At 42.3% G+C, this 25,609-nt stretch overlaps 1 protein-coding gene and 3 long non-coding RNA genes across 4 annotated transcripts; 3 read left to right on the plus strand and 1 right to left on the minus strand.

Moving 5' to 3' along the window:
- Positions 1-154: 154 nt before the first annotated feature.
- Positions 155-3,860, plus strand: LOC309351725. The gene is made up of 2 exons (XR_014160949.1): positions 155-283; positions 3,086-3,860. It is a non-coding gene; the product is annotated as an uncharacterized lncRNA (long non-coding RNA).
- LOC309351724 lies at positions 902-2,441 on the plus strand. The gene is made up of 2 exons (XR_014160948.1): positions 902-1,715; positions 2,379-2,441. It is a non-coding gene; the product is annotated as an uncharacterized lncRNA (long non-coding RNA).
- On the minus strand, positions 2,622-24,009 carry BPIFC (BPI fold containing family C). The gene is made up of 18 exons (XM_081879487.1): positions 22,667-24,009; positions 22,310-22,406; positions 20,070-20,204; positions 18,338-18,449; positions 16,988-17,116; positions 15,738-15,893; positions 14,251-14,314; positions 14,095-14,155; positions 12,417-12,508; positions 10,933-11,106; positions 9,863-9,916; positions 9,513-9,683; positions 8,333-8,400; positions 7,611-7,653; positions 5,794-5,857; positions 4,420-4,496; positions 3,054-3,197; positions 2,622-2,675 (listed from the first exon to the last, which is right to left on the minus strand). Exons 3-17 carry the CDS (start codon positions 20,170-20,172, stop codon positions 3,111-3,113), a joined length of 1,455 nt encoding a protein of 484 aa, XP_081735613.1. The 5' UTR covers positions 20,173-20,204; positions 22,310-22,406; positions 22,667-24,009; the 3' UTR covers positions 2,622-2,675; positions 3,054-3,110.
- On the plus strand, positions 13,042-16,353 carry LOC309351729. The gene is made up of 3 exons (XR_014160954.1): positions 13,042-13,483; positions 15,789-15,941; positions 16,049-16,353. It is a non-coding gene; the product is annotated as an uncharacterized lncRNA (long non-coding RNA).
- Positions 24,010-25,609: the final 1,600 nt, after the last annotated feature.

Genomic DNA, 25,609 nt, shown 5'->3' on the forward strand with positions numbered 1-25,609 from the left:
TCCCTAAGGCAGAAGCTGAGTTAGGACTAAAGGACTGGACGGCGCCCGCAGAGGCACAAACTTCGTTCGCCTTTCGCGAACCAACCAGTGGCTTTCCTCTTCTTTTTTTCCTACTGTACCTCCTTTGCAGCGCCGCCTAGTGTCCAAAGCGTTGAATTAAGCTGGTTGTGGAAGGGACCGCGCTTGGTGTGGGTCAAATATCAAAAGAAGGGAAGATCACCAGAGCGGCCAAGGGTCTTCTTGGGCCGCTTTAAAGGCTGCAGTTCTTAACCCTGCTTTCCTGGTGAGTAAGCCCCACTGGATTCAGCAGGGCTTGCTTCTGAGTAGACATGGTTAGGGCTGCGCTGTAGCACATTTTTTTAAGGCATGAGATGTTTACTGCAAAAGATGGATGGACTGGACAAAACCTTTGAAACCTCTCTGGTGCTTTATTGTGGGTATATTCTGCAACATATTCTTGACACAACTGTAGTATGTTAGTCGTACGTTTCTTCTGCTTATGCAGGGTGGATTTGATTTAAATCAAATCAATTTAAATCACAATTTAAATCACTAGTCAGTAAGACTTGGTTTAAATCATTTTATTTATTTTTTTACAGAAAAAAAAATTCTTGCTGGTATAATCTTAATATTTACAACCTGATGAAGGTTTCATTTTTGGAATAATAAATTTTCAGAGTAGTTTTTACAGTTATATCAAAAATTGCTGATTTGGTTATACTATTATAATTATAAATTATAAATTATAACTATGACATTATTGTGAGGTTTAATAAAACTGTTTATATTTGGACAACTTCTCTGCTGTACTTTACTGGAAGGAGAAAAATAATCATTAGTAACAATTTAAACAATTTATTTAACTAAAACAACTAATATTATAGCATACATATCCATGTTTGTTAACTGATGTGGTTAAACATTTTTTTTAAAAAAAACTTTGTGTTTTAGCACACACAAAAAACTTAAAACAAATCCTTATTTCCTGATGAATATCCTTTGGACTATAATGCAACTTAAATAGAAAACTATCTTTAAAAAGATTTTTCCTCCAAAAGCATTTTATTTTAAAAATCCAATTTAAATTTAAAAAATTCTGATTTTTTTATTATTTTAAAAAAATCATTGAGTTTTATCCACCCTGTAGTTTTGTGATCCTTCTCCAATGCTCCCCCATTATTGCTGTCCAGAGGGACTATAATGCACAACATGGAAGACATAGCCTGTATGGATCAAAGTATTATGCAGGCATGAAGTTTGGAATACTAAGATAATCCTACTTTTCCAATAACTATAATGCTAAAGTGGGACTATGCGGGGGGGGGGGGTGCTTCGGCATTAAAGGCAGATTCAAAGAGATTAGGACAAGTGTCCCATTACAAACAACACCTGGTGATGCCTCAGAGAACCCACAACTTGACTAATATCTTTTAAGAGGCTCTTATTACTTTGAATACCTAATCATTTAGGTCTTAACACTGTCCCTGCAGAGGGCATTAAAATAGACATTTGTATAATTTTTAAATTTGTTTTTATTCTGAAAAAGTACAATACAAAATTGCATATAAAATTGTGTGTAAAAGATCAATACATAACAGTATACTGACATTCTGAGAAACCTCTCTCTCATTCCTTCAATTACTCAGTAATGAATGTAATATCTACAGCATCACTGAATCAATTCCCAATTCACTCTTGATGTAACACACAACTGTGTTCAAACTATTTAATGTGTGATGTAATATAATTTTCATGATTTTTAAAACTTCCCTGTAAATTGAACAGTTATTAGGTGTTCCCACAAAATCCCAAACAACTAAGCTTTACCAGGTTTCCAAGTTTCTTTCAAACACTCAGTTAATGTAATTCTGGCCATTGTAAATATATGTAACACCTGTTTCTAGCATGCCCATGGAAAACACTGATTAATATAGTTCAGTATACAAATGAAGACAAACTAGTATGGTATCTGTTTGTAAAAGATAGTGCCAATTACCATATACCATAAACTTACTACAATATTTTGGGACATTCCCACCACATAATAGAAGTGTCCTTTAGCCTTCTTACAAAATGCAATGTTTACCGTCCCTTTTTACCTACTATGTTATTCTTCCATAATATCCAGTGCCACTGTGTGGCCATCTTTAGTGTTTTCTTTACAGTTCATTGCAACTGAAAGGGATGGTCTCCTGCTGAGTACCTGTATTGCAACTTTCTGAACTCCCTAAGAAGTGTGCAGTGAGTTACATGCAGAAGGGAATATCCTACCACGAGGCTTCCCTTGCAACACTGTTCTTGGTTATATATAGGAATCAGAAAACAGTCCTGGCTTCCTACATCCGGACTGGGGCTGCTGCCATCTTCCAGCAGTGCAGTTAGGAAGGCTCCCACCATCTGCTTTGCATGCAGAAGGTTCAATGACTGACATCTCCAGATTGGGCTGGGAATGTCCTCTGTCTGACACCCTGGAGAGCCTCTGACAGTACTGAGCTAGATGAGGAAGTATATGGCAACTTCCTATGTTCCATGTCTGCATTCCTTTCTGAATGGTTTGCTGGCCCATTAACAGATATTACTTCACCTATTCAATGTCTTTCTAAGGCACTTTTACACACACACACACACACACACACACACACAGGCGACCACACAGAATGTTTTCAATCATTATCATTCACTTTCTTGTTACAGATAGGTAGCCGTGTTGGTCTGCCATGGTCAAAACAAAATAAAAAAATTCCTTCCAGTAGCACCTTAAAGACCAACTGAGTTAGTTCTAGGTATGAGCTTTCGTGTGCATGCACACTTCTTCAGATACCTGGACTTCCATTTCATGCGGCTCAATGTGGTGCCTTCCATAGTTCCAGTTACAGATAGGTAGCCGTGTTGGTCTGCCATGGTCAAAACAAAATAAAAAAATTCCTTCCAGTAGCACCTTAAAGACCAACTGAGTTAGTTCTAGGTATGAGCATGCACACGAAAGCTCATACCTAGAACTAACTCAGTTGGTCTTTAAGGTGCTACTGGAAGGAATTTTTTTATTTTGTTTTATTCACTTTCTTGTTACATCTTCCCGCTTGAGACACAACAGAAGAAATTTTGAGGTTTCATGCATCTATAACGAAAAAGCCTTCAGAATCTGCTTGGTCTCCTTCTTCATCATACTCCAGGTCGGTGGAAATCAGCAAATAGCCCTGAGAAGATATACAAACATTTATTTGAAGTTGCCACAAGCTGCAGCTTGCTAATGGCTTGGCCATGGCTAATATACCTTCAGAGGTATTGTGAACTGAATGTTAAACATACATTGTCATTTAACAGAAAGAGAGTAAGCACTGCTGATGCGCAACTGGCATGGATGTCAATAAAGTGGAAGGATGTTGCACAGCAGCTGTGCTTTGTAGATTGCTCTGAGAGGGAGAAAATATATTAAAAAGCCAGTTGTCAATTGTTCAGCCATGCTGAGCCAAACAAATCAGGTGGGGTGGTGGATGTTTCCCTTCCATCTACTGCTTGCAGTCCCTTCCCTCTTTGCTAAGCCTTCCCTAACTTGTATGGTCCAAGTGAAACCTGGAAGTTTGCAGGAGTCGAAAAAGACTTCTATTAAACACACAAAGGTCTATAATCAATGTTTACTTTAGCTAGGGTTACTGGTTGCTCAGAAAGTATTCTAGGGTTCTTGTGAAGATACCGTCATGAAGAAACTAAGAAATTCTCTTTAGGTTATGTGATGATCAGAGAAACAATGTAAAACAGCTAATCAACTAACAAGAGTGGAGAAGTCAAGATGTAAATATGGTGGTCATCAGAAACTGTTGATCAGGCTTTTTGCTAACAATACACTGCTTATTTGGTAATTATTATTTTTAGTGTGTATTGCTTGTTTCCTTACAGTTCATATGGATTTTAAAATACGAATTATAAACATTGACTTGTTTACACCAGGATACCAACAAATACAAAAGCACAGGAAAGTGTTTGTCTTTACTCCACAATGAGTCACTTTGAAAAATGCTGGCCAACCTTTCTCTGAACTACAAAGAGTTCATTGAAATGATTGTCTTTATGTAAAACCTTTTTTTTCTTTTATTTAAAGGGACTCTCTTCAGCCTGTGAGTCAGGCAGCCTGAAGACCCTAGGACAGGCATGACCAAAGTCCGTTTCAGGGGCCTAATTTGGCCCCTGTGGCCCCTTTGGGGTTAAATCCTTAAAAAAGCTCAACAACTTTGGTCAGCCCTCAGTTCATCAAATCTGGCTCTCTTTGAAAAAACTTTGGGCACCCTTGCCCTAGGATGTGAGAACACAGCAACATTCTGATGACAAGTCCCACCAGGATTCAGAACTTGCATCACATCACCCTAACCGACTCTCTCTCGGCACACAGGACAGACAGGTGTGGGCACTGCAGAATCTCACCTGGTGAACTGTAACAACAGGTTCCACAAGCATCATGCTGTCCATTTTAGAGAGAGGAAGTCCTTCCTTCAGTTTACCTTAATAAAAAAGAGAAGAGATTCTAAGCACTATTGTTTTTTAACAGCAGGCCCTGCAGTTATGTGTGCAGTAATACTTTATTATTATTACTATTAGCCTTGTACCCCATCCTGCCTCCAAGGACCTAAAGGTGGCATAATGTGGTTCTCCTCCATTGATTTTATCCTCACAACAACCCTGTGAGGTAGGTTAGGCTGAGAGAAAAATACTGACCCAAGGTTATTCAGTGAGCTTCATGGCTAAGTAGGGATTTGAACACTGGTTCCCCAAGCCCTAGTCCAACACTCTAACCATGCTGGCTACACAGTTTAATCCATTGCTTTCATTTAAAATCTGATCACAAGTCATATATTACTACTGAAGAAAGGGCATTTTAAAACATCTTTATTTTATTTTGGGGTTCTTTATCTTGCTGGGAAGCAGAGCAGTACCGTTATCCTGATTTTACACTTTATATGCCCAGTACAATTTTGTTATTCTGTAAATGCTGTATAAACCATAAATGGTTGTTAGAAATGCAATACAGACAAGAACTGCAGGAGTTATCTCTTGTCACGTAACTACATACTCATCAGAATATTACAGTATTAAGTGTACAAAGAGTCTCCAGGGCCAATGCCTCCAGTCATTAACCAGTGATAACTTTATTGCCTTACTCTGAAAGGAAATATACACCAAATCCATTGAAGGAAAGGAAAGAAGAAGAAGAGGAGGAGTAGGAGGAGTTTGGATTTGATATCCCGCCTTTCACTCCCTTTAAGGAGTCTCAAAACGGCTAACACTCTCCTTCCCTTCTTCCCCCACAACAAACACTCTGTGAGGTGAGTGGGGCTGAGAGACTTCAGAGAAGTGTGACTGGCCCAAGGTCACCCAGCAGCTGCATGTGGAGGAGCGGAGACGCGAACCCGGTTCACCAGATTACGAGTCTACTGCTCTTAACCACTACACCACACTGGCTCTCCTTTATCAGCAGTTGTATGTGGATATGTTCACATGGTCTTGTAAATCCAAATTACCACTAGTTGACAGTGTGTACTGGGTCTGCTGACAAGACAACCGGATTGACCTTCTAGTGCAAAGCATCAAGCATCTTATAATCTTATTGGAGCAGTATGTTCCTTAAAGTATTTGCCATAAAGAATGTGATACCAATCACGACACGTCACGCCAAGTGACGAAAATACAAGCTCTATTATACTACTTCTCATTTTCCAAAACAGATTTTCTGTAATTTCCAGAGACTGGGACCATTAAGTAACAGTGGTGATGGGGAAACAATCCAAACACAACACTTACCATTGGCTGCTGGTATTACTCCATTCCGTAAAATGTAAGACATGAAGTTCTTCAAAAGCGAAACCTGCCATGTGAGAGAATTTGGATTTAGTGGCACAGGCTGCCTCTACACTTGAGATTTATTGTGGATTTATCACACTTTTGTCCTCTGTTTTTTGTGAAGCATCTGCTTGACACCATGAGCAAAACACCCTCTTTCCACGTTTCTCCTGTTCAGTTTCTGTTATTTCCTCCCAGTCTCTCAAAATTTGACATTTTAACACAAAAAAGCAGCTGCACTGCCTAGAGATGACTGATTCAGTGGTATACAAATTGTTGAAATAATAATAATAAAAATTCATCAGGTGGAGATGACCTATCACACAGCTGTTCTGGCAGATATAGGCCAATAAAGACCTGTGCTCCAGATATTTCATTTTCTTTGGTCTCTCTCTCTCTAGGAACCAGCTCTATTGCCTTCCCATTTCGAATTGCATTGCCTTCCTATCAATTTTCTTGCCCCTCTCCTCCAAAATTGCAGGCAGCAAGGAAAAGGGGGAATTCTTAACAGCAGTTCAGTTGGGGGGGGGCACATTTAACCCTTTCTCCACACACAATAGTTCCAAGGATAGTTGATTTGCTTTCAAAAAATGCAATGATTAGGTGCTGCTATGAATATTCTATACCTTTGAAGCACCTGCTTTCCCTCAGAGAACTCTGGACACCGTAGTTTGTCCCTCACAGAGTTAAAATTCTTAGTAACCCTCAATAAACTACAGCAACCAGAATTCTCTGAAGGACATAATGTGCTTTGAATGTGCTTTAAAGGTATAGCGTGTACTCAGCCTGAATCATCCATATTTGGAAGCACCCAGAGTAAGAACAACAAAGATAAATGTTATGTCAGTTCCAGTTAGAGAACTGCTAAGAGATAATTTTACAAGGCCCACTCTTGTTTTTCTTATTGATACAGTGGTACCTCAGGTTAAGAACTTAATTTGTTCCAGAGGTCCGTTCTTAGCCTGAAACTGTTTTTAACCTGAGGTACCACTTTAGCTAATGGGGCCTCCTGCTACCTTCACGCGATTTCTGTTCTCATCCTGAGGTAAAGGTCTTAACCCCAGGTACTATTTCTGGGTTAACCTGAAGCATCTGTAACCTGAGGTACCACTGTATTGTATTATGATGGCTGTGACCCACCCCCTAGGAAGTTTTGTAAACTGAAGACAGCATCTAGATGTAAGAAAGAGAGAGGGGGACTGGTTCCTATGTTATGATTTTAAGCCATTTATGATGGGGATCTAATCATTAGTGCCTAAGCACTGCAAGACATGTTATGTTCACTGTGCACCTCCTGCTTTCAAAATCATGCCCTCATTCACCACACAGATCAGGCCATTTTATTTGTGCTATTGCAGGTCTTGAGTGCAGTGAATTTTGGCAAAGACAGAAAAACACAGTCAGTCTCCGCAGCAAAGAGCAGCTGCACACCAACAGCTCAGCCAATGGTTATGGCCGCCCTGTGGAACCATTTAAAAGCAGGAGATTTGTGATCGTGTCTCCTGACACTTCTTTTTCTTTGTCGAAAGCAGCTCTGGAACTGGTTCTGGGGGGGAGGGCTATCTTACCCTTTCCCTCTGTGCTGTTTTCCTGAACTAAATCACACATACCCCACACAATGAAGCTATTTGCCCCTTTGGGGAAAGCCTATTTTCTCCAGAAGGACAACCACGGCTTCAGGAAAGAGGTTTAGATCAGAACAATGGCATGGACAATTCAGCTCTATCTACAAGCTGAGTCTGATTTGTTCTCTTTAACTCCCCGCCCTCTTTATTTACCTTGAAGAAGCCAACATTGGAGTTGGTCAAGGACAGGTGGAAACTGTGAAAGGGAAAGGAAATATTGGAAAAAACATTATTTATTTGTACATATATACCCCACCTACACGCCGCTCAAGATGGCATTCTTGGATCTGCCCCTCCTCTTTTTTCCCCTCACAGCAACCCTGTGAGGTAGGTTAGGCTGAAAGGCTGACTGGCCCAATTCCCAAAGTTTCCTTGGAAGAAGGAATAATTGTTAAACCACTCTGGGAATTGTAGTTCTGTGAGGGGAATAGGGGTCACCTAACAAATCTCAGCACCCTTAACAAACTACAGATGCCAGGATTTTTTATAGGAACCATGTGATCAAGATGGATTACTCAAACACGCACAGATACAAATATTTAAAAACCACCACAATTTTAGACCCGCAACCCCACTAATTTACAATAATTCAGATGCTGTTGGACTCCAGCTCCCATCAGTCACAACCAGCATAGCCAATGGTCAGGGATGATGGGAGTAATAGTCCAGCAACATCATCTTCTTTTTACCTGTAATAAAGCAATGCCAACATTTTAGCTAGAATAGTTGTTATTTTTACATAATTGCTTTTTAAAAAATTACTTATTGTTTTAAATGGAGTCACAAATTTAATTAGTGGTTTCAGCAACTCAAGAGGCCTTTGGGGGATAAAGTGGGGTTAAAAACAAAACAAAAAACCATTCAAATTTTATTACCTGTCCAGACATAGAGAAGGTATCAGTTTCTGTTCAAATATATTCAGGCTGGCATGGGTTTTGGCATTCTGTGTGAAAGAAATGTCTCTGTTTACCACCTAGAGTATTCCTGTTGTATAGACAGGTAAAAATGCAAGGCCTTTTTGAAAGGTAAAAAAGGGAAGGTCAGTTACTCTACCTGCTTCTTCCAACTCCCCACCCCAATGCTATCTCTCTTGCTATTCCAAACAGAGCTCAGGTGTCTAAAAGTTTTGCAAAGCCTATCCTGCAGATGGCATTTGTACTTAGAAAGTCTGAGCACCAATTTGTACTCAGGTTTTTTGGTTTCTGCTATGATTTAAGATAAGGAGCCATTAAAAGGGGAGAGCAGGAGCTTTGATTTTGCCCAACCAGGTGAGCAGAGGGAGGTGCCACACAAGGCACCTGCTTTCTTTCCCACTGTGGTGAGATGTATTGCATTTCTATTTAAATTACACACTAGTGGTCAAAATTGTAGAAACCTTATGGAAAAAGTGTGTTTCCGAGGTTTGATGGCTCATAACACCTGATTGGCTCTCTGAACACTCATGCTCATTGGCTACATTCAAATGAAGGAAAGCTACTGAACCTAAGCAAGCTGTGCTTCCTTTTCCTAATTATTTGGCTATAACTTTTGATAGAATACAGATAATTCAACAAATTTTGTTGCATTGCATTCTTCGTTAAATTATCTTTCCATTGATGTATAATTTTATGGTGTTACGGCAAAAAAAGTGGTGTTATGAGCCATCAAACCTCAGAAATACACTTTTCCCAAAAGGTTTCCACAATTTTGGCCACTAGTGTAGAAATATTTCTAAATTTGCATTTATACATGTAAGTTAACATGTGTATTTTTATGCAAATTACCCCCTCCCCCTTTGTCCACTTCTTTGGTGATGCAAACCTTTTCTGGCAATGCATAGCTGATGGAATAAATAAAGGTTTGAGGCTGTTTTGATTTTGCTATTTTTTTAATCAGTTAGGAGACCCAAGTCCTTGCCAGTTTACTGCAGATCACTCAGATCCTGATCAACATTCTGCACACCCCTTGCTTGTGGTGCCAATTTCTGACGTTGACCCAAAACAGCAAGAGGTCATGGCAGATAGGGGGGGAAAGCCTATGGCTTGAACATTATTCTGCCTGCTTTGTGGCACTTACTATGCTCAAGGTGAACATGGATTGGGTGGTTGAATTCTTCAGGACTACCAACACCTCCATGGAACCAGCTATCTCCAGAACAGCACTGCCATTATGCAGTCTGATCACAGGGGCTGCCGTTGGTTTTAGATCCAGGATTACTGGGCGTGGTGTTTTGTAAGAACGCGCAATCTGTAGAAGTTTAAAAGCAACCAAGAGTTTGAGAGCAGGATTAGATTGAATTAACAGAATTACATAGCAAATAAATTCTTTGGCAGAACAGTTGTTTTGAGGCAGGCATTCTCTGTTGCAGAAGAACTCCCACAAAACATTTCCCTTAAAATAACGGTTATAGATATAAAGGTGCTTACCTTAGGGATAATGGTGCCAAAAGAATTTGTAGTTAATCTGAAGTAAGAGGAAAGCTGTGGAAAAGAGAATAAAATTAGGCTACCTAATTAGAACTTTGTGACAAACAAGTACTGTAGTATTATTATTATTATTATTATTATTATTATTAAAAGAAGCAACTATGGTACTAAATCAGTTTTCTTACTATACAGATAATATTCATGTTTGCAAAAGGAGCTCCATTGCTGCTTTGTCCCTCCCGGCATAATCAGCTTCAATATGTGAATCAAGCACATTGTATGGCCATAACCTAATCATGGTCTGGGCTATTACTATTGTGCAGCATTTTTTGCCCCCATCCTGACAGTTTCAGACTTTCCTAGGATCAAAATACCCTCATTCAAAGGGGGAAGGTCTGGGACAACCCTGGGATAGGGATGGCATCACTTCCCTACAGTCCGGTGTGAATCCATATTTTATTCCAGTGTGGATAAGGAGCTAGTTCCATGTGGAGTGAATTTCTTTTAAACTGATGAACATTCAATTATACAAACCCCTTACCTGCTATCGGGATAAAAATGGTAAAAGGGGAGTGGGTGGTGCTGTGGTCGAAACCACTGAGCCTCTTGGGCTTGCTGATCAGGAGGTCAGCAGTTCGAATCTGCTCGACGGGGTGAGCTCCTGTTGCTCTATCCCAGCTTCTGCCAACCAAGCAGTTCAAAAGCACATCAGTGCGAGTAGATAATAGGTACTGCTGCGGCAGGAAGGTAAACGGCATTTCTGTGCACTCTGGTTTCCGTCACGGTGTTTCATTGTGCTGGAAGCGGTTTAGTCATGCTAGCCACATGACCCGGAAAGCTGTCTGTGGACAAACACCGGCTCCCTCAGCCTGAAGTGAGATGAGCGCCACAACCCCATAGTCGCCTTTGACTGGACTTAACTCTCCAGGGGTCCTTTACCTTTTTACCTTATCTGGATATAGGTTCTCATCACCATAGTTAGATCTAGTAAGTCACAGACTATATAAACAGTCTTTCAAAAGACAACAGTTGGTGCCTTTGAAATACCAACTTCTACAACTTGCTCTCACCTCCTTTGCAATAGAGACATCAAAGGCCCCAGCAGCGTAATAAACAAGTGAAGCAGATTGCAAGAAATATTCTGAGATTCCTATTTGGAGCATGGAGTTATTCTCATCCGGGATATTGAATGGTTCAGGCTTGAAGGGAGTCTCCAGGTCATTTCCCACTGGGGAGATTGTTCCCTGCAAAGAATTGCATGAATGACAAAATAATAACAACAACTCTCAGACTTTGGATTTCAAAAGCTATCAGAGCATGGATCATCAGTGACCCTTGCACATAGGGACACACTGGCTGAATCATTGCTAGCTGAAGGATTAATATAGGTCAAGCACAGGAAACCTGTGTAGCCCTCCAGGTGTTCCTGTCCCATCATCCCTCATCACTTTCTGGAGCTGATGGGAGCTGGTACCTGGGAAAGGTAATGCCATCATTGTCATTATAGGTTGCTTGTGCATGTAGATGCTTGAAATGATAGCAATCACAAGAGGGGACTCAATGCACAAGCATTGCTTACTGTGAGTAGTCCAGAGGGTACTGTATTTTTCGCTCTATAGGATGCACTTTTTCCTTTCCAAAAATTAAGGGGAAATGTGTGTGCGTCCTATGGAGTGAATGCAGGCTCCTTGGCTTCAGCGATAGCAATGCAAAGCCTCCGAAGTGCAGAGGGAGCACTCCCTCCGCGCTCCAGAGGCTTTGTGTTGCTTTCGCTGAAGCCTGGAGAGTGAGAGGCGTTGGTGCGCACCGACCCCTCAGGGATAGCCGCCTGAAGCCTTCGGAGCGCAGCGCGAGTTCCCGCTGCGTTCTGGAGGCTTCAGGTTCCTTTCGCTGAAGCCAGGAGAGTCTTGCTCTCCCAGCTTCAGCAAAAGGAACCCGGAGCCTGAGGAGCGCAGCGGGAACTTGCGCTGCACTCCAAAGGCTTCAGAGGTAGCCGCGCGCAGCCCCTCCGGCAGGGAGAGGCTGCATGCGGCTATGGCTTCTTTAGCCCAGCGTAGCCTCTCCCTGCCGGAGGGGTTGCGCATGGCTATGGCACAAGCCAAGACAGCGAGCGGGATGGAGCGGCAGGGAGAGGTTGTGCAGGGCTAAAGAGGAAGCCGAAACAGTGAGCGGGATCCATCCCGCTCGCTGTCTTGGCTTGCGCCATAGCCGCGGGCAACCCCTCCGGCAGGGGAGGTTGCGTGCAGCCTGTACGCTGCTCTTTGGGGCTGGGGAGGAAATAAGATTTTTTTTCTTGATTTCCCCCTCTAAAAACAAGGTGAGCCCAATGGTCCGGTGCGCCTTATGGAGTGAAAAATACGGTAGTTCTTTCTGCTAACGCTCTGTACTTTGTTTCTGCTGCTGGCAGCCTTCTCTCCATCACACTCAAAGAAGTGTTTTAAAAAATAATTATTTAACTAAAGCCATCACACCCATTCATTCAAGAACAGAGATGTCTCAATGCAATACCGCCCAAAAATAAAAATAAATAAAAAATAGCAGCCAGTTGTGTTACCTTTATATCAAAGTTAATAGATGTGTCAGAGATCACCGGAGAGTTCACCAGTGAGTAGTCTACTTGTGCAAAAGAATCAATCTGGGCTTGAACTGTTAGAACAGGGGGCAAAACAGCCATGATGAGATAGTGAAACAAATACCTCTATTAACTTGATAAGCAGGATCCAAAATGGTTTTGACAATACCTTTTAAAAGTAACTTTATAAGGACTGTCTTCAAATTATATTTCCTTCCAGTGGGAAGGCACACGGTTCTTGTACGTACACAGCCCCACTAAGCTTATCCAAGTTTACTCCTAAGTGTGTGAAGGACTGCAGCCACAGCTACTCAAACATTAGCACATGAATAAATTTTGCTGTTATCTGTAGAATTATTATTATTATTAGACAAGAGTAATACAATCATGGGTAAGGAAGCTGAGACCCAGGGGCCAAATCTGGCCCTCCAGGCCTGTATATCTGGGCCTTGAGACTTTTTCCAGGTCACACCCCTTATGGCCCTGCTTTGCTCCCTCTGTAGGTGTTTTTGCCAGGATGGATTGTGTCCTTGAATTGAAACTAGCTTACTGTACTTAGAAACTAGCTTACTGTACAAAGGTAAAATTGGCATGTGTCGATCTGCCCATTCCGCCTCTGGCCCCGCCCTCTGCTAGCATGTAGCCCCTGGAAGGTCACCTCAAGGGGAATGTGGCCTCAATCTGGGGAAAAAGTTTCCCAACTCTAAGTTGGCTGTACAAAACACCTTACTATAGCTTTTAGAGGAGGGAAAAGCAAAGCAGAGCATGAAACTCTGAAGTCTGTCTGTGCACCGTATTTTTCGCTCCATAAGACACACTTTTTTCCCCCTAAAAAGTAAGGGGCAGAGTCTGTGCGTCTTATGGAGCGAATGTGTGGACGCTCGCTGGCTCCCTTTCCAGCCCCACCCCCTTGCCCAGGCCTCCATTGTTGAATGTTCTGCAGACAGAGGCTGTTTGTTTCCCCAGTGACATGTGACTGGCTGATTAGATTATCTGTCTGGAAACTGTAGAAAGGGCTCCCTTTCCTTTCCTAAAGAAGCTGCAGAACTGTGAGTTGAATCCCATAAAAACAGGATTTTTTCCCTTTGCAAAGTAAGCTCAACAACTTTGAGCTGATCCTCAAAAATGGGGCTTTTCCCCTTTGCAAAAGAAGCTGCACAACTTTGAGCTGATACTCAAAAAAACGGGGCTTTTCCCCTTTGCAAAAGAAGCTGCACAACTGTGAGCTGATCCCCCCCAAAACAGGGCTTTCCCTATTTCTTCCTCTAAAAATTAGGTGTGTCTTATGGAGCGAAAAATACGGCATATGTAGGTTCTAGATATCCCATATGCAGGGACATACTGTGAGATCTCCTCACACATACCTTGCACTGCTGTTGAAACTGAGAGCTAGGAACATGCAATATCTTTTAAGAGAACATGCCGAGACCTCCTGCAACAATTTCATAAGCATGTGACCAGGGGCTTTCCTGTGCAGTCTGCACTGGTCATTTGTTGTGCAGACCTTAAGTTGCTACTTGAATTAGTATTGCTTGAAACTGTGCAATATTGTTCCTGGGGAAATGTGGTTATCACTTAAAAGCTCCTTTGTCATTGGGATACTCTTTAGCTTCTTTTAATGAGCCGTGGAAGTAGCAAGGATGAAGCATTTGCAACCTACCTTTGTGTTCTTTCAGTTCTGCATTAATTTTTTCGATCTCAGAACCAATGAATGGGCAAATCTGTATAAATACATGTAGCAGTTATTGTTCTGGCCAACAGTTACTGAAGGAGTGATGGTGATGGAAGGACACTATAGTAATACTTGAAGACTTACATTCTTGCTCAGACTGTCACAGATAGGCTTTTCCAGATGATTAACAAAGTATTTGTACAGCCAGCTGGGGGGGAATAAAAGAAATAATATTGTTACAAAATCCCGGTGCCCGCCCCTCTCTCCACCAAGCAGTGGCCAGAGCGCATGGGGTCACAGGCACATACAGGGTCTGTGTCCCTTTGGAGAAGAGAAGACACATTGGTGGAGACTATCAGATGGTTGGCGGTTCGAATCCCCGCAACAGGGTGAGCTCCTGTTGCTCGGTCCCTGCTCCTGCCAACCTAGCAGTTTGAAAGCATGTCAAAGTGCAAGTAGATAAATAGGTACCACTCTGGCGGGAAGGTAAACAGCGTTTCCGTGTGCTGCTCTCGTTCACCAGAAGTGGCTTAGTCATGCTGGCCACATGACCCGGAAGCTGTATGCCAGCTCCCTCGGCCAATAAAGCAAGATGAGCACTGCAACCCCAGAGTCGGTCACGACTGGACCTGATGGTCATGGGTCCCTTTACCCTTTACCTTTATGTATTTATACCTTCAGTCTGCATGGCGGGGGTCCAGATCTTACAGCATGGCCCAAAGCATTGCAATCTCAAACTTTCTTCCTCTCTCTTCTTCCCAGAAGCACCTTGCCCTCCCCCCAGAGCAGTTACCCTGACAACCTTCCAAATCTCCAGTCTCTGGTCACACCTGGACAATAAGTTCTGTTGTCTTGTTGATGACCCTCAATGGCTCTCTATTATAATGCTAACAGTCAGCCAGCCAGACTGGTTTGCATAAGTCAGCCCAGGAATTCCCTGTCTGCCACAGCCCTGCAGTTTATGTTTTAGTCCATTCCCCAATTAATCAAAACTCTGGCATTTATTAATTTCTAGGGTTTACCCCCAAATCTCTAACAATATTACTGTCTATCAGTTATTAAATCACTCTAGCCATTTCTTTCTTTATGGTCCATCTCTCCTCTCAAGGAATCAGTATCACTTTAATGCTTCTCTTTCCAAACAGCATTGCCTTATTTCTTTTTCTCTCCCCTCCCCCTCCCTGCACCTGCCAATAAGAAATACAAGTAGGGTGTTGTCGTTTAGTCATATCCGACTCTTCATGACCCCATGGACCAGAGCACACCAGACCTGAGCCCACTAGGAAGGAACAGTGGGTTATGAATTTAACTAATTAATAAATACATATTTACATTTTTCTCCTCACACCAAGATCCCAATGAAAATAGCTGCTTCACCATTTGAGGCTGGAAAATAGGGGGGTGGGGTTTTTTTGATGAATTGGCTGCCAAATGTCCTCTGGATTCCAGAAGCCTGGGAGCAGAGATGTTCTTCCACTTCCAGATTAAGGCAGAACAGCCAAGAATGGGCTGTTGCCTTTATCATCTGCAGCTGGAAGAACCTCTAAAACAGGCACATTTCTGTTTTGTTCACATATTAAACTGAACACAGGTACAAGGTGAACACCCCGAAAATCCTTTTTCTACCTTACCTAGCATCTTTATCCAGTTCGATGTTAATACTGTCAACTTTTGCCTCGCAGCTTTCAATCAACAGCACTGCATGACTTGCATTGTCCCGAGACACTGAAAAAACAGCTGCGAGCGATACACCCGAAATGAGGACTGTCAGTGTTCCAGAATTTCTGCTGACAAGAATGGAACATAATGCATCTGCTTGAACTTTTTCCTTTCAGGTACGTGCCAGCGCTGCTAAAGTTTCATGCTCAAATGGACACAGATTCTTTGACCAAGGATGAAGTGACACACAAATGACAACATTTTGGAGGTCCTAGGTCGCAAGGTGGTTAGGTTGGTCTCAGCTAGGGCCAGGGCCTTTTCAGTACTGGCCCCAACTTGGTGGAACACTCTGTCACAGGAGACTAGGGCCCTGCGGGACTTGATATCTTTCCGCAGGGCCTGCAAGACGGAGCTTTTCCGCCTGACCTTTGGCTTGGACTCAGTCTGACCCTTATGTTTCCCTCCCCTTGTGGTTTTGACTTTTAAAATGAGGCTGCATTTTAAATTGCATTTTAACCTGTATTTTAAATTATTTTTTTCTTTTTTCTTTTTCTTATTATGTTTTTACTGAAATTTTATTGGTGTTAGCTGCCCTGAGCCCGCCTCTGGCTGGGAAGGGCGGGGTATAAATAATTTATTATTATTATTATTATTATTATTATTATTATTATTATTATTATTCCCCTGCTTTCAGTAAATCCCTGTATGTTTCATGTAAACCGCCCCACATCCATATCTCACCCTATCTCCAAGGAGCTCAGGGTGCCATACACTGGGGGCTGTCTCCCTTTAATCTTATTATCAGCCTATGAGAAAGGATAGGAAGCGGCTTGGCCAAAGTTTCCCAATAAGATTCAAGGCTGCAGGAATTTTTTTTGTGGCCAAAAAACCCCCACAAGCGTTAACTGCATGACAGCATATGCATGCATGTTCTTATGTTCACTCATTTGTAAAATTGCAAATTTCATCAGCACTATACTGGCAAGGAAAGGGTTAAACACTTCCTCTCCTCTTCTTCCACCTCGGTGGTTTCACTGCTGCTTGGGGTTTCCTGGAGTGAAGCTTTTCCAGATAGAGGATCATATTAGACCAGTAGAAAGCTATTTGATTGGGGTTTCCTGAAGCCTGCTGCCTACTTTTCTTTCCTTTATTAAAGCCCATTTTTATTTGGATTACTGCAGTTAACATCACCACCTCCAGCGCCCTGCACAACTGTACTTACAACAGCCAGGACCTTACTCTCCAGTGTGCCGAGACCGTTGCTGCAGCATCCTTGATCTCTAGGTTAATCCCAGTCCCAGGTATCAGAGACACCGATGCATTTGGGAATTCAACAGCATCAAATTTTATCCTGCAAAACACAAAATACATGTTAGCCATGGCTACGTTCCAGGAAAATCTAGGAACATAAATCTTACATGTTTGAACTGAAGGTACATCAAGGGTAGGGAACCTTTTTCAGTCTGAGGGACACATTCCCTTGCGGGCAACCTTCTGGGAGCCACATATCAATAGTTGGTGTGGCCACATTTTCCATACAGACAAGCAAGAGACATTTATCACCTTTCCAAGACATATTACAGTCATTAGAGAAGTGGCACAGCAGAGCCAGTGAGAGATGTGGATTATGCAGAGGTCCCAAGGTCTGACATTTCCTGCCCTGAGGTAGATCATGCATAATGCCCTCCAACATTCCCAGGGACACCCTGGGAAAGATGGGAAGCACTCAATTTTAAATTGCTGGCTTCATTAGCGCCCCCTCTTTATGGTAAAATAACACTCTTTTGCTAGAAATGAAAGAACAGAAAGTAATAATATCATTTTCCCTCTCCAATGGGAAATAAAAGATGATTAAAGCACTCTTCATATCCCCCATTGGTGTAGTAATAAATGTGGTAGAGGATTGGCAGGATTTTGCACCTTAGCTGTGCCTCCTGCAAACTAATGTGCATACAGTCCTATGCCCACAGTGCTATGTTAGGCAATAGTGAGAAGGAAACCTATGCGTGTACAGATAGATGCATGCCCAAAGGCTCCCTGACCCTGAACATATGGTCACTGGGAGTCATGGCTGGCATTGTGTTGGTGTGCCAGATGTGTGGCTAGTGGTTACAAACCAGGTACTTTCCCCATCCCCATTTTAAACAATGGGGGCAAAGGCTTAATTAAGGGGTAAAAGACATCACCAACCCGGAGGAAGCTACTAACTAACATTGCAGGAGCCTTCATTAAATGGGACCTACGTGTGAATAAACATTACAGAGGAACTTAAGCACAAGGGAGGGCAATGATGGATAATAGTAAGTGCTGTGTATTGTAAACAAAAATCTGCCCTTTTCCCCTTATGGGGTATCCAAGAGCCCATATAGAGTCCTTACATGGGTTCCCTGCTGGTAGGAGAAAATAACAGAGGCCAACCAGAGAATATTGAGAAGCAAAGCAGCTAGTAAGCCTGATCTTTATTGATCTGTTGCAATCACATGTGCAAAACTACTATTTTAATTTTCTGAATGCAGAAAAGCAATAGTTCAGCTGTGCTAAAGGGGCTTAGTGTGGAAGCAACCTTTCTTACTCTGAAAGCGTGTAGTCGACGCCACTATATCCATATGTCTCTTGACCGCTCACATTCGCAAAGGTTTGCTCCTTTAATCTTTGCTCCAGGAAATCTATTCCAAGCTGTTTTCCTACAAAGCACAGAATATATTTCACTTACTTTCTATTTGGCTGGAAAGATGCGTAGAATACAGAACAAAGAAAGCTAAGTTTTTGATGTCTGTTTTGCCATCTCCTGCTCTGCAGATCAGTTTGGAGTGGTTGCGAGCAATTACTTCTTTCATCCAAGGTTAATATGGAGGCTTTCTCTCCCCCCACCCCCCGCGGGATATATCTGTCCTTTGCTATGTTAAGCCAAGCGCCTGTAACTTCCAGACTTGATTAGTGCAGCACTCTGCCCTTGAAGATGATTCAGATGCTCTCATGCTGCTGAATGCTGCTGTATATCTTTTATCACACACTGAGAGTCATGCATTGTTCCCCACAAGATACAATGGTTACCAATTTACTTCTTGATCCAATTAAGGGAGTTTTAGCTTTTAAAATAGGAACTGGAGGCTTGCGGCACTCTAGACATTCCTGAACTACAACTCCTATCAGCCCCAGCCAACTGGGCAAGGGTCATGGGTGATCAGGAGTGGCTCACCGCCAACTGGTGCGGGGAAGCTGCAACAAGAGCCTCCCAGTAGCAGCAGTACTGCTGTTGGCCAGAAGGTTAATTCGGACACTTTCTCCCCCTGCGGGATATATTTGCCATCTTATCCCTTCCCCTCTAGGTGAATGACAGTGTGAACGCTACAAGGAGATTATTGCTGCACCACAGGGCAATCTGCTCCTGGGAATGGGCAGCAAAACACTGCAAGGTGGAAGCAACAAAAAAGTGATCAACTGTACATTTTGCTTTGTATCTTGGGTTCTACAAATGCCTAGGAACTTTCATTTAAAAGCTAGGAATCCAGGGATTATGGTTCATGCATGCACCCATGGAAGATGCCCATACCCCTGGGAAAGACGGAAGTAGTACAACATCATCTAGAGGAACAACAGGTTCTCTAACCCTGTTTTAAAGCCTTTCATGGCCTGAGACCTTCACAGGTTAAGGATCATCTCCCCCAACCCCATGGGTGCACTTGCGGACTGAGGTTTAATCAGGAACTTCTGTTGTTCCAGGTTAGGATATTTACCAACTAGATGCCAAGCTTTCTCAGTTATGACTCCCAAATTATAGAACGTTCTTCGTTTAAAGAGGTACCTTTTTACTGAGCTTGGGAGAGTGAAAGGAGCCTGGAGCTTGTGACCCTCCAGATGCTTTTGAACTACAACTCTCACAATCCCTGATTTGCTTGCACAAAGGTTGTGTGGAGACATCCACTCTTTAATGAGCTCACAGCAATGAACATCTTGATTTTTCTGTGCATATGCTATTCTTTATTCCGCCAATCAATCATTATCCCACACCTTTAAGTATACTTCCTCATCATTTTGTTAACTGCAAAAAAGTCAGTGTGTTAAACACACACACACACACACACACACACACACACGTGTTGTGTTGTGTTAACAACACAGACAACCTGGCATTGGCAAGCAAATAAACATGATTTAAAAAGCAAACAAACCATTGTGCTGATTAATGAGGGTCATTTCCTTTTTGTTCTCAAAATGTATTTGGTTCCTTCTAAATTTTTATTTTAATAATGAATAGGGGCATGGAAGAATAATAAGTCTGAACCTGTATATTTCAAACTCACCATAGTCCAAACCTTTCTGAGTGATCTTCACTTTGATTCCAGGCTTAGCATCAAGCCAGGGAGTGAACAAGCTCAACAGGAACAAAAAGCCACAAACTTTCATTGTCTCCTTCTCTTTTCTTAGTTTATAGAAACCTGTTAAGACACATGGGACCAAATATGGGTTTTAGATCCTATGTCAAGTGAGTGCGAGATGAACTTGAGCAATAGATGTTCCTGTCCCGTCTGCCCCACGCGTCCCGGCTGTATTCCTCCCCAGCTCTCCATAGGGAGGGCGGGATGACCAGGCATGCATTGAGAACATGCAAGCCTGCAATGGGAGGGGGAGAATCCTCCAAACTCAGATTTCCAGGCTCTTGTATGGCATTCTGTGTGTGCTGAATATAATAAGGGAGCAGAGCAGCATGGACTAGGACATTAATCCAGTAAATAGGGAATGGACCTAGGGTGAGTTAACCTTCACAATAATTATACAGTGCCACATGACCTGGAAGCTGTACGCCGACTACCTCGGCCAATAAAGCGAGATGAGCGCTGCAACCCCAGAGTCAGCCATGACTGGACCTAATGGTCAGGGGTCCCTTTACCTTTACCTTTTTACCTCAGGTTAAGAACTTAATTCATTCTGGAGGTCTGTTTTTAACCTGAAACTGTTCTTAACCTGAGGTACCACTTTAGCTAATGGGGCCTCCTGCTGCCACTGCGCTGCTGCCGCACAATTTCCGTTCTCATCCTGAAGCAAAGTTCTTAACCCGAGGTACTATTTCTGGCTTAGCGGAGTCTGTAACCTGAAGCGTCTATAACCCGAGGTACCACTGTAATTAACTAATTGTATTTATATTCTTCTTGGAACAATCTACCTAAAAACTAAAAATCCTTCCTGCACTATCATCTGTGCAGAAATGAATGCTCTTACTGTCAGTGGAGCAGCTGGAGTTGGACTTGGGGCCACGGCATGTTTACTGTTCAGACCGAGGAAGCAAGCCTCCTTTTATTCCTGTGGTCATGATGGTGCTATGATTTAAGTGAAATTAAAATACAAAGCTGCACATGCCCATAATTCCCCACCCCCCAGTCACGTTTGGCAAACTTGTTTGCTAACATATCAGGAATGCAGAAGCATGGAATGGTGGGAGTGAAGGGGAGGAGAAGGGGAATGCTGTTCCTCATAGCCATCTAACATGGGACCCCATATGACTATGTTGTACATTGTTAAGGACCTAAATTTAGCTGGAAGCACCACTGGATATTGCAGGTATCTATAGCCACAACCGTACACACACATCATGCACAACAGTACCGTACATAGCTACTTTGGATTCCTGTCCAACTAAGTGGATGTGTGTGTAATGTGTTGCTCAGGTTCAGCACACATAGGATTGCACTGTAATTGAACTCAATGGGACTAACTCTGGGTAAACATGCTTAGGATCACATTGTATTTCCACTCAGTTCTAGAATGAAAGAGTTATAATAGGTTAAATATTCATCTACATCCTATTATAAGAATTCTAAGGGACTTCAATAGGCATGTAATGGTTTTATTTTAAAATCTCTCTCTCACACACAACTCCACATATACACACAAAGCACCTTTTCAGAAGACGGCGACTGTCCAGGAGTCAAGACACAACCACAGTTGGCATATCAAATTAGCCTACATCTTCAACGTGCTCCACAAATGTTACTTAACACTAGAAGAGTAAATTATCAACCTGTGCAAAACCATTTGGCTGTTTCATTGCCTACTGTTTTCAGAACTCAACAATGTTTGCTTTTTGCCTGCCAGGTTAGCATCTTGTCAGACAATATTAATTATCCATTCAGTAGCTCATGATGAATTGGCTTAATATTTAGAAACAAATGAGTACACATTGTGATCCATTTGTCTCAAGAGGCATGCTTCTCTGAACAGAAATAGCAGTGGTCAACTAGTGGGCAAAAAGAAAGCTGTGATTTTCACAGGACTTTCCCACAGGACTTTTCAGAGAAGAAACCAACCAAAAATTCACAACACACACATACTTTCATGCACACCAATTTCCTAGCAGCTACTGAAAGGCAATAGTCTTCTAAGCTCTTGTTCACTTTTGTTCCCTAATTAAGCAAGCAGATGTATTTCCCTTGAAATGAATAGTTATTGTCCCACAATTTCAGATATTTTCAGGAATCATTGGACCCACCCAGCTATCCACCAGCTTGTGGTGGATATAATCACCAAACCAGTTGATTGCCATTACCTCAGTTCTGTCAGGCTAAGTCTTGGTGGGCTGCAGACAACTCTCACTTGAACCCAGCCGAGCTAGACACTTATAGAGCTGGACATCATTAGGGGGTCTTCAAGGAACCTTTAATTATGTTCAAGCTAAACATTAACCATCCCTTAGGACACACAGAATTGATCAGATCATCAAATGACGTATATGCCAAGGATAGAAGATGACTCCTTTATTTCCATGCAAGTGGTAGATATCTTGTGGTGGCTAACTTGGACAGACTCTTCACTATCTCAGTGATACTTGATTGTTCCTTGGAGGAAGTGTTAGATAAAACTTCTAGTAAATCAGTTTCATTGAAACCAGTGCTCTACCACTCACCTGTGACCCTCATGACTGTGCTGTAAGGAGCAACCTAAATAAATCACAACCTTATCAGAATGAAAGGTCCTTCCAGACAAAGGCTTCTGGAAGACCAATAAGCATGTTTGACTCCTACAGTGCCCAGATGGACTCTACAGACCCCTAAAATGTTTGCTGTTGGTCCAAAGGGACTAGGAGTTACAGTATATAAACCGGAGTGCCAAAGCAGCAATGGCAGCAGCAAACATTTGCACTACTTATGCTCCCCTTTCCACAATATGACACTGCCATTGCTGACAGAAGTGGTTGTCTCAGAAGATTGTAAAGAAGAGTTGAGCTCCAGATATTAAACCAACAATTAATAATGACCAGATACAGCAGCATCTATGAATGGCATGTGTTATAAAAGAAACAAAACAAAATGAACTAATTGGAAGGAACTGACACAATGTGCCAGTTACGTAGTCCAATTATGCAGTCACTTCATCCTGTTGCACTTGGGCTGCAAATACTGTAGACTATAATGTTAAAGCACATTCCCCACCACCACCAAAGAATTATGGGCATGGTAGTTTGCTAAGGGCTGATAGGAACTCGAACCCTATGAGGGGTTAACTACAGTACCCAGAATTATTGTGGGGGGAACACGCTTTGAATGCGCTTTAAAGGTAAATTGTGTACACAGCCATAGTCCTTAGTTTTATAGTTTCTAAACCCACAAAAAATGTAAATAAATGTAAATAATGAGACGGACACAGAGCAATCTTGCGTGTTTGCAACACTTCCACGCACAAGGGTCCCTGAGTCTGACTTTTAAGCATTACTACAATGACAAATGATAAGACAATCAGTGAGCATGTGCGTTTCCTGAACGGGAACTTCCCATCATCCTGAATGTCACAATCACGGGTCACAACCTAATCCTTTGCCGAAACTTTAAAGATGGCATCTTGGGCAGAAGCACGTATGGGTTGTGTCAGGCTGCTCTTGGTTAATGGGTGACAAGATAAGGGTGTGGTCCGAAGACCGAGGCTGGATCAAACAGATCAGGGTCCATGGGGCCAGAGACAGGGTTGTGATCCAAATAAGGCAAGGCCAAGGATCCATTTTCAGAGACAGCATGGTGCGGCGGGGCAAAGCAAGCCGAGACATCAATAAGCTACAGTTCTTGTTGCAGCAATGAATCTCTGAAGTCAAGGCTTTGTATATGATCTTTCTACATCTTCCTTTTCTGTCCCCATACCCATTTGTGTTTGTGTGTGCACATACATGTTAATGTATGCATCCCTGAACAACTGAGGGCAATACTTCATGTATCAGATGAAGTGGATACTAGGACACAATTCTGCCACAATAAATATATTCTTCTACAAGAAAGAAGATTCCACCTAAACATTAGGAAGAACTTCCTGACAGTAAGAGCTGTTCGACAGTGGAATTTGCTGCCAAGGAGTGTGGTGGAGTCTCCTTCTTTGGAGGTCTTTAAGCAGAGGCTTGACAACCATATGTCAGGAGTGCTCTGATGGTGTTTCCTGCTTGGCAGGGGGTTGGACTCGATGGCCCTTGTGGTCTCTTCCAACTCTATGATTCTATGATTCTATATATATTTTTAAGATGCTCCAGGAGTCTTTAGTTGATTTTGTGGCAATATCTAACATAGAATTTTTATCTAGCATAGAACTTTCCCCACCACATAGAAAGGAGTGGGTACCAGTGAAAGAAGTGTGTGAATAAAGTGTTGAACCTTCCCCTGCCTGCACCTGATTTCCCCACAGTCTTCTCCCTCTGGCCCTATAGTTCAGCCCTGACCACCGCTGAATATGCCATTTCAGCTGGAAGAAAAGCTCACGGCAAAGGACTATGGAGATGTAAGCAACAGATTAGGGGAGGTTTCAGTGTCCCTCAAAACTATACCCAATTTGCTCTTATGAGTACAAATTGTTAGGGCTCCGCCAGATTTGTTTACTGAACATGCATCTTGAAAAGGTTACACTAAGCTAGATCCACATGATACATTTAAAGCACATCCAATGCACATTTAAAGCAGTCTTCCCCTAAGACTCCTGGGAACTGTTGCACTGCGAGGGGGAAAGCCGAAGTTCCCAAGATACTTTGGAGAAAGCCATGTGCTTTAAATGTATGCTATAGAATGGCCCTATGTCTGGCCATTATTGAACATTCAGTCATATTTGTCTGTGAGTTATATGACAATGAGCATTCATTCTGATTTGCTTGTTAGCTTCTCATTTTTCAGGGCCTATCCTGTCACTTTCCTAACCATATAAAGGCTGCGGCTTAAAAAAAACCTGGGATTTGTTGTGATAGGACTACAGAATGTTCTAATCCACTTTAATTGCACAAACCTAAATTTCCAGTATGTGCTTGAATTCCTCCTGCAAAAGAGTGACACCCTGAGGCATTCCCATGTCCCTCTTTCTGCACATTTGGAGTTGACCCCCACTCTTTTCATTATCTTTTTTAAAAATTTAATTAAAGATTTTATTGGTTTAGAAAAGTACATGCCTTGTCTCTTTTTTCAGGTTGTACAGTCTTTCTTACAGGTCATTTACATTTGTTATGAGACATTAGTATTGAGTACAGTATAAGGTTGAGGGGAAAGTTCCACAACAGATATGCAAAATAACTAAACAGGTATTAGAACTCACCCCTTTACTGGCCCTACTGAACATTTGCCAAGATCATAATCACTCACATTATACAAAGCTTATAACCCACCTCCTCTCAGCAGCCAGTAGCCTCATAGCCAGACACTGGAGAAACCTGTCAGGAGTAAACATGGACCAGTGGTACCAGATCCCCCCCACCTTTTAAGGTGCAAATCTACTGCAGGCACATTTCCTTTGGCCCAGAGGTGACTCAGATTTCTTAACAAAAGATCTCTGGGCAGATTGTTAAAGGAGTTTACACAGCGATAGTGTTTTGAGTACTTTAGGGATGGGG

This window comes from Podarcis erhardii (assembly GCF_964252035.2).
Source record: "Podarcis erhardii genome assembly, chromosome: 10".
Lineage (NCBI taxonomy): Eukaryota > Metazoa > Chordata > Lepidosauria > Squamata > Lacertidae > Podarcis > Podarcis erhardii.

Excerpts from the sequence above, each read along its gene's own strand:
- BPIFC (XM_081879487.1), bottom strand. The coding sequence starts at position 20,172 with ATGAAAGTTTGTGGCTTTTTGTTCCTGTTGAGCTTGTTCACTCCCTGG. Across the intron at positions 17,117-18,337 it reads GTCGACTACACGCTTTCAGA|GATAAAATTTGATGCTGTTG; the intron begins GTAAGAAAGGTT and ends TGTGTTTTGCAG. Across the intron at positions 11,107-12,416 it reads CTATTAACTTTGATATAAAG|GGAACAATCTCCCCAGTGGG; the intron begins GTAACACAACTG and ends AATTCTTTGCAG.